Genomic DNA, 1,039 nt, shown 5'->3' on the forward strand with positions numbered 1-1,039 from the left:
ACTCGAATATAAAACAAATTAAAGTAACTGGTTTAGTTACATCTATAGTTAATTTGTTTGTTTCATTAATTGTATTTATCTTATTTAATTTTAGTAGTAATAATTTTCAATTTGTTCAAGAATATCATAAAGTAAGTAGTTTTGATTTCTATCTAGGTGTGGATGGTATATCTATATACTTTGTAATTTTAACTACTATACTAATGCCTATTGCACTGTTATCTAATTGAAATTCAATATCAGAAAATGTAAGATCATTTGTAATAATTATTTTATTACTAGAAACATTATTATTAGCAGTTTTCTTAGTATTAGATGTATTACTTTTCTATATCTTTTTTGAAAGTATATTACCCCCTTTATTCATATTAATAGGATTATTCGGTTCAAGTAATAAAGTTAGAGCTAGTTTCTACCTATTTTTATACACACTTTTTGGATCATTATTTTTATTATTATCTATTCTTGCAATGTCATCTATCATGGGAACTACTGATTTTGATGCATTGTATAAAACAAATTTTAACTATTATACTCAGTTATTTATATTTGTTGGTATATTTATAGCTTTTGCTGTTAAAACACCGATCTATTTCTTAAATACTTGATTATTAAAAGCTCACGTTGAGTCTCCACTATCTGGAAGTATTATATTAGCCGGTGTAGTGTTGAAATTAAGTCTTTATGGTATATTCAGGTTAATATTACCTTTACTACCTAAAGCCTCAATGTATTTCACTCCGCTTATATACGTTATATGTGTAATAACTATTATTTATGCTAGCTTTAGTACACTAAGAACTATAGACGTTAAAGAATTAATTGCATATAGTTCCGTAGCTCACGCTGCCGTTTACTTAATGGGATCATTTAGTAACTCTATTCAGGGTATTGAAGGTGCTATAGCTTTAGGTCTAGGTCATGGTTTCGTATCATCTGGGCTTTTCATTTGTGTGGGTGGTGTTCTGTATGACAGATCTCATACTAGATTAATTACTTACTACAGAGGTATAGCTCAGATAATGCCTTTATTCTCCGT

The 1,039-nt window shown here is 28.0% G+C and overlaps 1 protein-coding gene across 1 annotated transcript; it reads left to right on the forward strand.

Annotated features, from left to right (window-relative positions):
* Positions 1–5: 5 nt before the first annotated feature.
* M438DRAFT_286104 (uncharacterized protein) lies at positions 6–230 on the forward strand (the record flags this gene model as incomplete). Its single annotated transcript, XM_029901579.1, has 1 exon — positions 6–230. A coding segment is annotated over one exon (225 nt), but the record flags the coding sequence as incomplete, so codon positions are not given.
* Between the last annotated feature and the right edge of the window lie 809 nt (positions 231–1,039).

The sequence above is a fragment of the Aureobasidium pullulans genome (genome assembly GCF_000721785.1).
Source record: "Aureobasidium pullulans EXF-150 unplaced genomic scaffold scaffold_186, whole genome shotgun sequence".
Classification (NCBI taxonomy): domain Eukaryota; kingdom Fungi; phylum Ascomycota; class Dothideomycetes; order Dothideales; family Saccotheciaceae; genus Aureobasidium; species Aureobasidium pullulans.